Below are 12,680 nucleotides of genomic sequence, written 5' to 3'. Positions count from 1 at the left end.
CCATCACTCCATCGATTCTGCTACTCTGTGACTTTAACATACATGTCGACTCCACTCCAAAACCTCTGAAGAACTTCTGGACATCATAAACATCTTCAACTTCATCCAACATGTTGAGTTTCCAAACCATAAAAAAAGGACACACACTGGACCTTGTCTGCATCACCGGCATCACAATCAGCAATCTGTCCTGCTTCGATGTCACTATCTCTGACCACCTGGCTATCACCATGGACATTCTCATCCCCACACCACAAGTCAAACAAAAAACGCACTATAACTTTCTGGAATCTCAAATCCATCAATCCGTCCGTTCTTTCCTCCCTCTTGGCCGACACCATCCCTGACTCCGCCCTCTTCCAGAACACCTCCCCTTTTGACCTGGTCGCAATATTTAATGAAACTCTCCTCCTGGCTCAATCAGCTCACTCCAATCAAAACTAAGATTGTCTCTTTCACTCACTCCACCCCCTGGTACACTGATCACTTTCATCACCTCAAATCCAAGGGCCGCCAACTCAAACGGCTAACCAATAGAACTGGTCTCACTATCCACAAAGATGCCTACAAACAACACCAACAGCTTTACAGAGACGCCCTCAACAGTGCATGCTCCTCCTACTACTCCTCCGTCAAACAATTAGGATCAACAACCCCAAGACTCTGTTTTTCACCATAAATAAACTTCTTAAACCTATGGACACCATCTCCAACTCCTTCAATGTCAGTAAATGCATCTCATTCCTCTCACACATCCAAAGAAAATTATACACGTTCAACTGACGGCCTCAGTTCTCTACCTGCATCCTGGATCCCATGCCCTCAACCCTAGCCATGGCCTGTCTCCCCTTACTCTTTCCCCTGATCACCTCAGCTATAAACTCCTCTCGGTTCTTCTCCCCCCCGCCCTCAAACTCGCTGCTGTCACCCCCAACTAAAAATTCCTGGACTTGGCCCTGAAACACTGAGCTATTTCCGACCACTCTCCAATCTCCCCTTCCTCTCGAACAATTTGGAAGAACCGTTGCCTCCCAGCTAAAATCACACCACGACGACAATAACCTCTACGGACCTTTTCAATCCGGCTTCCGCTCCAGACACACCACGTAAACAACTCTTTTGAAAAGGTCACAATTACATTCTTCTCTCTGCTGACACTGGTTCCCTCTCCATCCTCATCCTTCTTGACCTCTACGCCGCCTTCGATACCAACAACCACTCCATCCTCATCTCCCTCCCCCAGTCCTCACTTGGCACCACTGGCACCTCTCTAAACTGGTTCATTTCCTAACTCATTGACATACGCCAATTCAATTCAACTGCAAATACCCCACATTCCCCAGTCACTCATGGTATCCCCAAGGCTTCTGTACTCGGTCCCCTAGTTTTCATTATCTACATTCTCCCACTTGGTCAAATCCTCAGCCAACAAGGCCTCCGTTTTCCACTGCTACGCCGATGACACTCAGATCTACCTCACCACCAAGACCATCTTTGCAGCAACCCATTGCAACCCCCACCACCTGCCTCACTGATTTCAAAAAGTGGCTGCAACACAACTTCCTCCAACGAAACTGCAATAAATCTCTCCCCCGCTCCACCCAGGACCTCTCCCAAGATATTGATGGCATAATTGTCCCCCCTTTCACTCTCGTCCGCAACCTCGGTATTATCCTTGACCCCACCCTCCTCATTCCTCACCCATATAAACCAGATTACAAAAACAGCCTTCTTCCACCTCATCACTCGTCTCCGTCCTTCCCATCACTCTCAGCCGCCGAATTCTCTGGTCGGCAGCCGAGAGTGCATTCATTTCATCCCGCCTTGATTACTGTAACTCCATCCTATACGGATCATCAAAACACATCCTTAATAAACTGCAATATGGTAAAAATTCTGCAGCCCGTACGCTCACTTCGACCCGCAACTCAGACCAAACCCCTGTACTCCACGACCTCTACTGGCTTCCCGTCAAATACCGGATTGATTTCAAAATACTTCTCCTCACATCCGCAATGCCAACACTCTTTCATCATTCAAAACAGCCCTCAAAACACATATTTTCACCCTTGCTAATAACTTTTAGACTTTCTGTTTTGTGTTTGTGTTTTGTTTTTAATTTTGATTAGTATGATTTAGCGGCTATTGTGAAGCATCTTTAAGCATTTTGAAAAGCGCTATATAAATGTGATGTATCATTAATATTATTATTAGAGCTGTCAGTTAAACGCGTTATTAACGGCGTTAACGCAAACCAATTTTAACGGCGTTAATTTTTTAAACGCGCGATTAACGCACATTATTATTAAAAAAAATAATAATGGGCTCAAAACAAAGAAGCAGTAGCCTGACTGCTATGTTCAAGGCATCTCTTTGTATGTTCTTGCATTATAGGCTTTTTTTTTGTACCGTCCTGTTTTGATCAGTATATGCCAATGTTGTTATCAATAAAAAAACATTTGCACAAGGCAAGCCGATGCACTTCTCCATGTTGATAAGAGCATTAAAATGAGAAAAATTAATGGGACAAAGAATTCAAGGGATATTTAGCATAGAAAAAAAAATATGATTAATCGCGATTAATCACGAGTTATCTATGGCATTAATGCAATTAATCGTGATTAAATATTTTAATCGCTTGACAGCCCTAATTATTATATTATAATTATCATATGGATTTGATATTTTTTACAACCATTATGTGTTGTGTGTAAGCTCTAAACAGAATACAAATGAGCTAATCATATAACAAAGGCATATCATTGAGCGAATAAAAAATACTACTTTTAAAATAACTGAAATTTAACAACAAACAAAAACATGCATAAATTAGTATACATGATGCAATAATATATTATCGTGAAAGATCTAGGTCGATCATCTTGGGTAAAACTGGACATGAAGGAGGGACTATAATAAGATCCAATAAAATGAGCAAACCGTCAAACATAGACTGCTGTAAAAGCTCTCAAGGGTTTGATAACAGAAGCAACCTGTACCCATATTTCTAGAACAGTTCCATATCTCTTCTTTAGATATCCTATGGGCACTGAGGCAAAGAATAGAGCAGAAGGACAATACCTTAATTGCACTCAAACATTGATTCCAGATGGATATTAATTACAACAATACATATCTTATACTTGGTGGGCATGTACAGCTTTCTAAATATAGATATATATATTTCTCAATGACTCTCCTGCTCTTCATTCTAATTATCTGCAGTAATACCGTTGTTTTATATGTCATCTATGTACATGAAAGCCTTCACAAACCCATGTATATTTTTGTTGCTGCTTTGCTAATGAACGCCCTTTTTGGAAGTATAACCATCTATCCGAAACTTCTTGTTGATCTTCTGTCAGCAAAGCAAACTATATCCCGTCCTGCCTGCCGGTTACAGAGCTTTTTAATATACGTGTATGCTGCTTCCGAATTCACACTGTTGTCAGCGATGGCTTTTGATAGGTATGTATCCATTTGCAGACCTCTCCAATACCACTCCCTTGTCAGGACCCAAACTGTTAAATTAATTTTGGTTTTAGCCTTTTGTTTACCTTGTTGTAAAATTGGAATAGCTATTATATTGTCAACTAATATAGGTCTATGCAAGTTTGTGTTGATGAGAATTACTTGTGATAACTATTCCCTTGTCAAAGCGGGGTGTGGGGACTCTACTGTAAGCAATGCATATGGGCTATGTGTAATGGTACTTTCTATACTTCCACATGTAATATTTATTCTGTTTTCTTACACAAGAATATTGTCTATTTGTCTGAGGAGCTCCAGGGATTTCAGGACAGGAGCTCTTAACACGTGTCTCCCCCACCTAGTTATATTTCTGAACTTCACCATAATTGCTCTGTTTGAAATCATTCAAAATCGTATTCCTTCTGGCATACCGCATATTGTTCGTCTTATAGTATCTCTCCTGTATGTTGTGATTCCTCCTCTCTTCAATCCTCTAATTTATGGATTTAAAATGCAAGTGATACGTCAATGTCTTGTAGCACTATTCAAGCTGAAATAACTGTATTTGACAGACAACAAGCTACAAGAAAGACGACTTTTAGAACGGGACGGGAGGGGAGTTTTTTGGGTGGTTTTGTTTTGCTCTCTTTTGCTCTTTTCTTTGCTCTCTCTTAACAACTCTCAATCTTACCTACAGCACCTTGAAGAATTGTCATTTATTATGAGACTTAACTAATATCCTTATTACAGTTCAGATATATTAATATAAATTCAAATATACATAGTATATGTTTAATAAAACAATGGGCTTTGTGTCCATTCGATTTTTTTTTATTATGCTATTGAACTGCCACTTAACATAATAACTTCATGATGTTTCAAGTGCATGAAAATACAACTGTAAAATACTTAAACAGGGTATATGCCGGAATCATAGAGATGAATTTATTACCTTTTACTACCTTTTTTTACTACCTCAACAATATTTTTACTACCAACACGACATCAAGCAGCGGGGCGGGGGGTATGCAAAGCACCACTTACTACTTACTATGAGGTATAAATGTGACACTGCCGCGATCCCTGTAGCCCTAGTAATGCTGCTGCTGCTAGCACCCGCAAAACAACAACAAAGAGAGTAGAGGTCTTCACTCCCGCAGGACGCGACGCAAAATAGTGCAGCGCGGGACAAAAAATTAAAGCTCATTGCGGGAGCGGGCGTGATGATAGAGGTGCATTTGCGGGTGCGGGATGATACACTGCACTCCCGCAAATCAAATATGAGGGTAAAGTAAAAGATACAAATTATCATGAAGCCCTCATCAATAAGCAAAACCTACTTTTCCAACAACTTTTCCTTCATGGTCGAAGCAGCAGCTGATTCTTTTACCTATCATTTATCATTTAGACGTGCTGGTACCGACCTGCAGTTTTTATTTTTTTAATATGTGACTTTTGTGTTTCAGTTACCGAGGCCTATTTAATGTTTTGTATGGTTGAAAACATGCAGGCTTACCAAGAAATATGTTACCAATACTGGTAGCCTAATGAATTATGTGCTCGCTCGTTTTTTTCCCAAGCCAATGGACAGGCCTTTCCTGAGACAGAAAGTAAACATCCATCCTTGCGGGCATTTGCGGGCGGGAGCGGGATATAATATCATAGATGCGGGCGGGAGCGGCACTAAAAATTACAGCTCTTTGCAGGAGCAAGTGGGAGCGGCACTGTACAAGGCGAGAGCGGGAGTGAATATTGTGTCCCGCGCAGACCTCTAATAGATAGCTGCTCCCCCTTCACACGAAGCCGCTGCTGGTGAATGCTTGTTGTGTGATTTTATCGCTTTAATGCCGTTCCATGTCACATTGATCGTTCTTTTGCACAATGAGCAAAAAGCTTCTCGGTCATTTCCCATCACAGGTTTCAGCCAGTCTTTAAATGTCGGGTCGTCAACCCATGTTTGCGAAAACTTGCATTTACCCATTCTCTCGTAGAGCTAGAAACTCAGCCGTACAGAACTCTGAGGGGAAAAGGCGGAAAATGTTGCTGGCGTTAAACCGAATTCTGCGTCCCACCGAAAAGTGTGACCCCAGGGGGCGCTGTTGTACATTTTCTGCAACATGCACGTGGATTATAACAAAAACATAATTAAAACATAAGATCTCCGGTGGGTCTTTCTTTTCTTGATACTAACATTAATTCTAAACAGCATTTTACACAGAAGCCTACAATAGGAAATTCTCAAAGGTAAATCAGCGGAATTTAACCATGACTGTAGCTTTTTATGGGTAAAGAAGCAACGTTGAAGGACCCTACTGAATGCCCTATCAATTGTATGGGTCGGTGAAATGCTAATCAAATCAAGCAAATGAATTTATTAAGCATCTTTAATAAAAAGGTAATTGGTTGGGGGGATCTTATGTTTCAAGTATGTTTTTGTCATGCCTGTCTACGCTTCAAACTGGTGAATATTGCAGAAAATATGCAACAGCGCCCCCTGGGGTCACACTTTTCGTTGGGTCGCAGAATTCGGTGTAACACAGGCGTCGCTATAGCAACCAGCGACGCCAAATCTAACGGCTACTCAGTTCAGGTCCTGTTAGCACCGTAAACTGTATTTTTTAGGCTAGATGAAGTTAAAACATGGAAACAAAAAAATGGAAACTCATTTTATATTGAGGTGGTGGTGAAAAATGTACTACCAAGTCAAATTGCGTTTGTTACCTTTTACTACCTTTCAAGGGCCTTAATTTTAAATTTTATTTTTTACTACCTTTTACTACCGCGCGGACCCCCTGTTAAAAAACTGTAGCTCTTTACGCACGCATTCTGACGAGTACTGAGAAAAATTAAAAATCAAAAGAAAAATCAAAAAGTGTTAAATGCATGTGATGATCACAGATAATGACATAAAGTGAAATATATAGTTCAGTACATCAAAAACTTCAAATGGCAAAGATGGTGCCAAAATGACCAATTTAGAGAGTCTGCCTAAATAGTCATTACTAATACCTCTGTAATTTTGCTCTGCTTAACTTTATGATGATCAAACTTTGCAGAGATAATGTTCACGCCTTGTGCTATGATTTGATTTCGAATTTTAGCTTCATCAGCATCATTTCAAAGAGATATTCATAGAAGAAGTGTGATTTTTTGGGGCGGAATTTAAATCTGTCATTCATGCTTGTGTGCCAACTTAATTTACTCTGAGCCAGTGACATAAATACAGATACTTACACATCTGAACACATTTCACAAGTGTTCCCTTTCTAATGACACCACAATTATTCAAATAGACCTTGTAGATGCAGAGATATTCTCTTTTCATTTTGGGCATGTCATTTTCGAGCAGAAACCTAAAAAATAGGCTGGAGCTTAACAGGTTAAAGCCATCAACAACCTGGCCCCTCGCTACCTCTCTAACCTTCTCCACGCCATACCCCTGCCCGTTGTCTCAAGTCCGCTGATGTCAACCGTCGCCAACCCATCGGGACCAATCTCCGGTCCTGGGGAGACAGAGCCTTTGCTGCAGCCCCCCCACCCCCTCTGGGATGCCCTCCCCAACGACATCCACAATGTCAACACTGTCAACATTTAAAACAGCCCTCAAAACACACCTTGCTTTTAACTTTTAAACTTTCTGATTTGCTTGTTTTTGTTTTGTTTGTTATTTTGATTAGAATGATTTAGCTGCTATTGTGAAGCGTTTTTGAGCATTTGGAAAAGCGCTACATACATTTGATGTATTATTATTACATGGATTTGATATTTTTTACAAACAACATGTGTTTTGTGTATGCTGTACAAAGAAATAAAATATGAGCTCATCATATAACGAAGGCATATCATTGAGCGTACAAAATATTACTTTTTAAACGAACTGAAATTAAACAATAAACAACCCCATCGGGACCAATCTCCGGTCCTGGGGAGACAAGAGCCATTGCTGCAGCCCCCCCCCCTCTGGGATGCCCTCCCAAACAACGTCCACAATGTCAACACTTTTAAACTTTAAACTTTCTGATTTGTTGTTTGATTTTGTTTTGTATGTTATTTTGATTAGTATGATTTAGCTGCTATTGTGAAGTGTCCTTGAGCATTTGAAAAAGCACAACATAAATTTGATGTATTATTATTATTATATGGATTTGATCTTTTTTACAACCAACATGTGTTTTGTGTATGCTGTACAAAGAAATCAAATATGAGCTAATCATATAACGAAGGCATATCATTGAGCGTACAAAATACTACTTTTTAAACGAACTGAAATTAAACAATAAACAAAAACAAACATACACGAGTATACATGATGCAATAATATACTATCCTGCAAGATTAAGATCTAGGTCCATCCTCTTTAGTTAAAACTGGACATGAAGGAGGGATTATAATGAGATCCCCTGAGAATTAGAAAAACAATAAAATGAGCAAACTGTCAAACAGACTGCTTTAAAAGCTCTCAAGGGCTTGATAACAGAAGCCACCTGAACCCATATTTCTAGAACAGTTCCACATGTCTTTTTTAGATATCCTGTTTGCACTGAGGCAAAGAAAAGAACCGAAGGACCATACCTTAATTGCACTCGAACATTGATTCCAGATGGATGTTAATTACAACATTACATATCTTACACTTGGAGGGCATGTACAGCTTGCAAAATATAGATATTTATATTTCTCAATGACTCTCCTGCTCTTCAGTTTAATCATCTGCAGTAATACCGTTGTTTTATATGTCATCTATGTACACGAAAGCCTTCATAAACCCATGTATGCTTTTATTGCTGCTTTGCTGATCAACTCCCTGTTTGGAAGCATAAGCATCTATCCAAAACTTCTTATAGATCTGCTGTCAGCAACCCAAACTATATCCCCTCCTGCCTGCCAGCTACAGAGTTTTTTAGCATACGTGTATGGTGCTATTGAATTCACACTGTTATCAGCGATGGCTTTTGATAGGTATGTATCCATATGCAGACCTCTCCAATACCACTCCCTTGTTAGGACACAAACTGTCAAAATAATATTGTTTTTGGCCTTTTGTATACCTTGTGTTGAAATTGGAATTGCTACTATTTTGGCAGCTAATATAGGTCTGTGCAAGTTTGTGTTGATGAGAATTACTTGTGATATCTATTCCCTTGTCAAAGCGGGATGTGGGGACAAAACTGTAAGCAATACATATGGGCTTATTGTAATGGTACTTTGTACACTTCCACATGTAATATTTATTGCGTTTACTTACACAAGAATATTGTCTATTTGTCTGAGGAGCTCCAGGGATTTCAGGAGAGGAGCTCTTAACACGTGTCTCCCCCACCTCTTTATATTTCTGAACTTCACCATAATTGTTATGTTTGAAGTCATTCAAAATCGTATTCCTTCTGGCATACCGCATATTGTTCGTCTTATAGTATCTCTCCTGTATGTTGTGATTCCTCCTCTCTTCAATCCGCTAATTTATGGATTTAAAATGCAAGTGATACGTCAATGTCTTGTAGCACTATTCAAGCTGAAATAACTGTATTTGACAGACAACAGGCTACAAGAAAGAGGACTAAAGAGGTTTTTTTGGTGGTTTTGTTTCGCTCTCTTTTGCTCTTTTCTTGCTCACTCTTAACAACTCTCAAATCTTACCTACAGTACCTTGAAGAATTGTCATTTATTATTAGACTTATCTAATATCCTTATTATCGGTCAGATATGTTAATATACATTCAAATATACATAGTATACGTTCAATAAAACAATGGGCTTTGTGTGCATTCGATTTTTCTTTGATTATGCTTTTGAACTGTCATTCAACATAATAACTGCATACTGTTTCAAGTGTATGAAAATACAAGTGTATTAAAATACTTAAGTTAGATTTGTTTAGTCAATACTGATGTTGTAAACTCTGTTACGTATTTTTCACTTTGTCATTTATAGACTAGAAGTTGCTAAAATGATCAGTCATCTCCGTCCTCCTACAAAGCGATTAGACAGGTCTGCCAAATATACAAATGTCCCACAGCATCTGATCTGCAATAGCCAATATACAACGTTCTCAGAAATCTTCCTCGCCCAGTCTCGTTTCCTCTGACTGCCTGTCTGTCTGCTGGTCTGCCTGTAGAAGGTCGCTCGAGCAAGAATAGAGAGTGTGTTTCTAACGGCACAGCTCTTTTTCTTTTTTTCCTTTTTGTATTTCTCAATATTTTTCAGTTAAAACTTTTCTTTTCCAATGTTCAAGATATAAACATTAGCATTGCCAAGGGTTAACCGACATACTGGCAAGTTTAGCTATTTTGACCCTGCCTACAGTCAAATTGTAATTGTTTCTCAAAAATGAGCTATAGACTAGCAACACATTTGCAATCAAAGAGATAATGGTTGTGGAATATTGGTGTTCTGTGAATAATATTCTATTTAAAGTAGAATTTGTAAAACATGAATTTAGGGGCACGCCTGTTTGCTGTGGGGAATGGTAAATAATGGTGCTCAATTCATCTCATTATCTATCTGAGCTAAAATTCCTGCAGAATTGTACATATCACACACTTAATTTGCTTGCACCGACCCCTCCAATTCTGAGACCAAAGCAAGGACCATACATCCTAAAATGCCATGATAGTAACTAGGGCTGCAACTAACGATTATTTTAATAATCGATTAATCTTTCGATTATTTTTTCGATTAATCGATGAATCGGATAGAATTTTTTATTTTTGGAATTGCCGCATCTTTATTCCAAAACGGAACATTACTTCAAATTCACAATGCAGACTGAAGTGTAAAAACACCAGGTTATTGCTCCAACGTCCCGGAACTATTAAAAGTAATATTAAATAATAAAAGATTAAAAAAACATAACTGGGATAACACAAAAAAAAACATACAATGTATGATATACTTTTATATGCATGGTTAACCGGTCAAACCTATTGATACCATTTTCGAGGCTCCTTGAAATAGAACTTGTAATATTGCTTTAATTGCTGATAAGATGATGGTAGTTCAAGATAGGACATTAAACAGGTCATAATTCTATCTTTACTATCTATTTTATATTACTGGGAAAACAAGTTTTCACCAAAATCTCAATTCTTATTTTTTTTTACTGCTGCATTTGAACGCATCAATCATATTACTGAGCCAACCTGAACACATCACATTTGACACTGTTTGTGACCATTGGTTAGTTTTTTTATTTAAGCTAGCTAGCTCTATATCCTGGAGATTTTAACGTGGATTTAAAAACTGCATCACTATTTTTAACTGACGGGACTTTCTACACCGTCCGGTTGTGTAATTACTACCGCTGCTTTGAATGACTGTTGATGCACGCGGTGCCGACTCCGAGCCCGTCTGCACAACGTCTGCACTCTGCAGCAGCAGCAGCTGACAGAGTTTTCGGTTGGACTAGACGGATACAGAGTTGAAGGAGTTTTTTTAACCCAAAGACAGTGAAGGTACAACCCTTTTATGTAGGCCTACAGTCCAGTTTTAAGATATGACCAAAATACAAGCTGTGGTCGCTCACACTAAAGCTCGCTGTGCGCGTGCATGAACCGTGAACCAACCTGTCGGCGGCTGGCTGTAAACAGTGCTGCGCCTATGAGTAACTTATTAATCGCGCGACACAACGAATCAACGACCAAATTTGTTGCCAACGCATTTAGTAATCGATTTTTATCGATTTTATCGATTCGTTGTTGCAGCCCTAATAGTAGCACATGTCTGGATATTGTAAGAGAGTTCTTCCCGTTACTACTGCGGAGCGTCACATTAGGGTCTATGGCGTGACATTATTTTTTATGGTTCACCACCTTGTGAAGCTCTTTATGTAGACCTTAACCTTTTCAGAGACGCAATGGCTAATGAATTTGAACGCTATATACCGGTACTGTAATTTTCTGGTTAGAAATACCACAATAATGTCTTGAAACTTTTAATTAACAGCTGATATGGTGTTAATTATAAAAATCGGGGAACGATACAGCTACCTCCACGTGGTGTTCCCTGGACAACGTCTCTGGACAACATCTCTGACGGCTAACTGCTCATAAACCAGTCCCGACATCTCGTACCTGCAATGACTATGCAACCCAGCCATAGAATCTTTCAAGAGACTACGGGCCCCTGTATCCTACAGCTCAACGTTGAAGGACTTACACGTTCCAAATGTGAAGTGATTGAACGCCTTGCTACAAAGCACTCAGCCCAAGTCCTCCTTCTACAAGAAACCCAGAACTAAGGAGGACAAGGAGATTAAGATCTACGGCTACCACCTTGCAGCTTCAATTCACTCTCAACATCATGGAATAGCCACGCTAGTGAAAAATGGACACACCTACTCCATACTGGATTCCTCGCATAGCAGCGATCAACAATGGATTGCTGTATCAATCGGAGATACCACAGTGGTAAATGTATACAAACCACCAAAAACAAGTTTCTCCAACCTGCCGGTCTACGACCATCCTGTTATCTACTCTGGCGACTTTAACTGCCAAAACGAACAATGGGGTTACAAATACACAACACCAGACGGAGAAGCACTTGCAAACTGGGCATCCACCAACAACTTAACACTCCTCTACGACAGCAAACAACCATGCTCCTTTACCTCTGGCCGATGGCAAACCGGCACCAACCCTGACCTGGCCTTCTGCAGCTCCCAAGATCGCTCTACAGCACAGCGTACTGTTATCAGTAAGTTCCCACGCTCACAGCATAGACCTTCTCTCATCACCCACCCAGCTCTTGTAACTCCAACTACATCAATGCCACAGTCTAGATGGAATTTCAAAAAAGCAAACTGGGACATTTTCAGAGAAGAACTTAAAAAACACCCCCCACTAGACCTAGCAGAACAAGACCAAGATACTACCTACAAGCACTTTAGCAACTCCATCATAAACGCAGCAAAAGCAAGCATACCTCGTGGCCACCGCAGAGTATATGTTCCTGGCTGGGATGAAGAATGTGAAACATATGCTCTTCTCCATGACAATGCAACCTCCTACGAGGAATCCCAAGAAGCTGCCACCGCTCTCCTCAACCATCTTGACAACCGACGCAGAGAGAAATGGATAGAAGAAACTGAAGATATTAACTTCACACACTCCAGTAGACAAGCGTGGAGCAAACTGAACAGGCTAATTGGAAATGTCAAACCTTTCACCTCACAAGCTCCAGTTAAGGCCAATGACATAGCTAACAACCTG

The 12,680-nt window shown here is 39.9% G+C and overlaps 2 protein-coding genes across 4 annotated transcripts in view; one reads left to right on the top strand and one right to left on the bottom strand.

Moving 5' to 3' along the window:
• Positions 1 to 12,680, bottom strand: part of fanca (FA complementation group A) — a 109,492-nt gene that overhangs the window by 53,098 nt on the left and 43,714 nt on the right. The window lies entirely within an intron of this gene.
• Positions 7,999 to 9,030, top strand: LOC115551529 (putative gustatory receptor clone PTE03). The gene has a single exon (XM_030367333.1). The coding sequence runs from the start codon at positions 8,072 to 8,074 to the stop codon at positions 8,990 to 8,992; it is 921 nt and encodes a 306-aa protein (XP_030223193.1). The 5' UTR covers positions 7,999 to 8,071; the 3' UTR covers positions 8,993 to 9,030.

This window comes from Gadus morhua, chromosome 9 (genome assembly GCF_902167405.1).
Source record: "Gadus morhua chromosome 9, gadMor3.0, whole genome shotgun sequence".
Classification (NCBI taxonomy): Eukaryota; Metazoa; Chordata; class Actinopteri; order Gadiformes; family Gadidae; genus Gadus; species Gadus morhua.
This window is presented reverse-complemented; position numbering and strand designations above follow the sequence as displayed.

Coding starts and splice junctions, on each gene's coding strand:
- LOC115551529 (XM_030367333.1), top strand. CDS start 8,072: ATGGATGTTAATTACAACATTACATATCTTACACTTGGAGGGCATGTA.